General features: G+C 39.2%; 1 protein-coding gene across 1 annotated transcript; it reads right to left on the bottom strand.

The window, feature by feature from the left end:
* Positions 1-350: 350 nt before the first annotated feature.
* LOC149206941 (KH domain-containing protein At4g18375-like) lies at positions 351-1,328 on the bottom strand. The gene has a single exon (XM_089397859.1). It carries the CDS (start codon positions 1,326-1,328, stop codon positions 351-353), a length of 978 nt encoding a protein of 325 aa, XP_089253985.1.
* Positions 1,329-3,669: the final 2,341 nt, after the last annotated feature.

The raw sequence follows: 3,669 nt of genomic DNA, 5'->3' as shown, positions 1-3,669 counted from the left end.
TTGCGAAATATGCAAATATTTGCTCCACTGTGCTTCCGCATCTCACTAATGATGTTGCCACCTTTACCAAGAAGGCAACCAATGTGCTTGGACGGAACAAGAAGCCTTGTACAAATGCCACCTTCATCATTGTCATTGTCACTACTAGTCTTTCCTTGCAATTAGAGGACTGCCTCAAGCGTAGGTGAAACACCATCATTAGCCAACTCTGTTGAAGAAACCACAATTACACGTTCATCCGAATCTGATTGTGCGTCTTCAACCTTAATACTTGCTCCTGTATCTTTCCTCATGCTTTTGATGATATTGCCGCCCTTACCAATCACACCTCCAATTTTCATTTGGGCATACTATTCGAATACAAAACTCCTCTCCACTTTTCTCAACAGCAGAATTCCCAGATTTTGGAGCAATGGGAAGAGAGGGTTAGAAGTAAGAGTCCATATTGAACTTCGAGCTTCACTTCCATATCCTCCCAGTGCTGGTAAATGGCCGGAGGCATAAGTACCATTTTCTATTGGAGCACGTGAACTGTGATGGGCAAACAGTGAATCTCGTTGTGGAACATAATTTGGCGGAGTAAATAATGCGGGCACACCAGAAGGAAGGAGTGAAGTTGGGTTCGTTGCAGATAAGATATGAGTCCAAGGAATTTGCTCCTTAGGTGGTTGTTTATACAGAAAAGCTGAAACTGCATACGATGCTTTCTTGACAGCGGTTGCATCTCCAGATATGACAACGACTTCACCAAAACTAAAAGCACAGCCTGGCAACTCATCTTTTGGCCGTATCTGAATTTGTGCCCCGGATTCGCTCCTAAACTTTTGAATGTTATTTCCACCTTTTCCAATCAAACCTCCAATCTGGCTGTTAGCAGCCAGCAACCGAGCATTGTGTTGTCTCTTTTTGTCGGCCTCATCATTATCTTTGCCAGAAGATTGTTGAACAATAACAGAATGCACTCTAAGAAGAGCATCCTGAGCAGGACACACAGGTTCAACTTCAACTTCATTCTCATTGCAATCCTTCTCCTTGTCGTTGCCTGACGGTGAGCTGAAGATTACTATCACGCTATCATCAATGCCTTGAACAGCATCTATAACTTTGATCTTCGAACGCGTCTCTTGACTCACAGATTTTATAAGTTTACCCGCCTTTCCTATAACACTTCCTACCACATTAACAGGACATAATATGCGATACACAGTACTGTCAGCACCAGGCAAAACTCGCTCTCTACCAGTGCCAGAGTTCCGCCGCTTATTTCCATCATTGTTCTCTGGAATGTCATTTTCCCTGCGTGTTCGCTTTCCAATAGCAGAGTCCATGGTAGGCAATCCTTTCCCATATAAGCTGTCTCCGTATTTTAAAGAAAAACGGTAAGCCAGGAGAAGAAGTTCGTGAGTCGCCGTATACTTCAATCCTATCTGCCTTCTTATTCTCTTACATTCTGGCGTTGAAGCCGGCTAATTTGGCCCTTTTATATGGCATGCGTTAGGGTTTATTAAGGCGGACAACTTGTCAAGCCGCTACCCTCGTGTTAGGACCGACCGACATGTGTGGGTCAGGGCGCCAGTGCGATTGAATACGCGATATATGGTTGGTTAAGCGTTGTCGTGCGATAATCACTATATTTTTGATATTAAAATATAGTGATATTAAGGGAAAATTATTTAGTATTGTTATTTTTTTTCTTAACAATTTAGCCAAGTATTGTTAGTTATATAATTTCTTTTGGGATATATATATGTTTTTTCCTTTTTCTTTTCTGTTAATTCGAAATTGTATTATTTTAAAATGATTTCATATAAAATATAAGGTAAAGTTTAGTCATAATCTGTCTGAAGGGAAACCAATAACCAATATTATTGATGATGGACAATAGTTTATGTCTATCAAAATGCTAGCAACTATAACTGCGAAGTCCATAATAACTGAAATAAATTGAATTACTAAAAGTAGAAGACGTGTTGAGTGGCTAAATATAACATCAAGAATAAGATGAAGTGATTGGGGCCGGATCGTGAGCATTGGTTCTTGTTGGTGCTAGAGGTTTCAGGCCACATTGGAGATGGCATTTTATGTGAGCAACCCGATCATCCAAACTAGAAAGACAAGAACATCGATTGTGTTGAAAACATTGAATTACATTAAGGATATAATGTCATTGTGGTCTTCATGTTTCTCTTTTAGGACCCTGCGCAACACTGTCTTCATTCACTAGTGGAGGGTAATGGAGCTCAAATATTGGCTCCATCTTCCCCTGGTATGTCTAGGATCAAGAACCCAATTGGTTACTTAAGATTGAATTTCAGAGTTTGAGTAAGCTTGACAACCATTAGTGGTTGGAGCTTCAAGTAGACACATTTCCTCTTGGATTTTCAGAGGAGGGGAGGAGTGAAAAATGATTGCTACATTTTGTGCTAGACATCGAGTTCGCGGTTAGCATTGTGGGCCTTTGCTACCAGACCCCCTAGCAATGACACATCGTTTGTCGAGGCATGATGTGTGTAATACCCCTCTGTTCCTTATGTTCATGTTTTGTTATTTTTAGATTGTTGTAATTTTAGATTGATGACTAGAAAGCCATGTTGGGTTTGAAATGAGTGTGAACAATAAAGTTGCTATGATAAAACAAGTAGATTTTTATTAATAAATAAAAAGATGGAAATTACTTGGGAAAGAAACATTAGAGTTAAGAGATTCTTGCTAAGATTTGGAAACCATTATTGGTGGATGAGATCAAAATAAATATTTCCTTAAATGACTCCTAAAAATCCCTAGGAAACGATAGACAAGATTTAGTATGATGGGAGAGAAAGATCTATTAAATCACTTAGTTGGAGAAAGACATTAAGTATGGGTGGAATAAAGTGCCACAGAGAGAAAGGTGGGCTTTAAAGAAAAAATGGAAAAAAAAAACACCTTTTTTCGAAAAAAGAAAAGACTAGGCAAGTGGGTTGGCAAACCCAAAAGGTGGGATGCTACTAAAATCTACTAGGGAAGAAGATTTATAAAATACATTCCTTAGGAATAAAGAGAGGTTGTTGATCCTAGAGGCAAGCATATCTCAACTTGAGGGGAACTGATGGATTCAGTTTGAGGTCAGAAGAAAAGTGTATTTCCCAAGTATATTCTAGTGGCAGATACGATTAACAAATCTGTTCATCTTTAATGTTTGATGGATTAATTATGTATTGAAATATTAGTAGATATGCATGCACAATGGTACAGAGTATATCTTAGTTATTCATTTAAGTAGTAGTCCTAAATTATATAGTCTTTAGAGATTTCAGTCTTTATTTGTTTAAGAATATGGTTGGATATGGATATAACTTTTGGTGTGTATAGACTAGTTTTTCCATTTCACCCACATGATTTATTGACTAACCGTGAGTGCTACTTTTCCACCTTGTGGACCACCTCCACCCATTTGTTGTTCAACCAAATCACTTATCTAGGGCACACTCAAAAACCACCCCCAAATCCAAGCAGAATTGTACAGGAGCGGTCTTGTCAATGCTACTCAACTCGCCACCAGGACCAAATATTACCACCAACCACGCCAATGGAATACCACTCTGCCCTTCCTATAAATTGCAAGGAGTCTAAGGACTACCAGAGCTCAGAGTGCACATGCTCTCGAACATTCTTGGTGATATAACCTAG

Source organism: Pinus tabuliformis, chromosome 1_2 (assembly GCF_031772625.1).
Source record: "Pinus tabuliformis cultivar Carrire ecotype Pingquan chromosome 1_2, CPIR1, whole genome shotgun sequence".
Classification (NCBI taxonomy): domain Eukaryota; kingdom Viridiplantae; phylum Streptophyta; class Pinopsida; order Pinales; family Pinaceae; genus Pinus; species Pinus tabuliformis.
The sequence above is the reverse complement of the archived record's forward strand: the minus strand, read 5'-3'. Positions and strand labels throughout refer to the sequence as shown.

What these genes read in the sequence shown, in the direction of transcription:
- LOC149206941 (XM_089397859.1), bottom strand. Translation starts at nt 1,328, where the DNA reads ATGGACTCTGCTATTGGAAAGCGAACACGCAGGGAAAATGACATTCCA.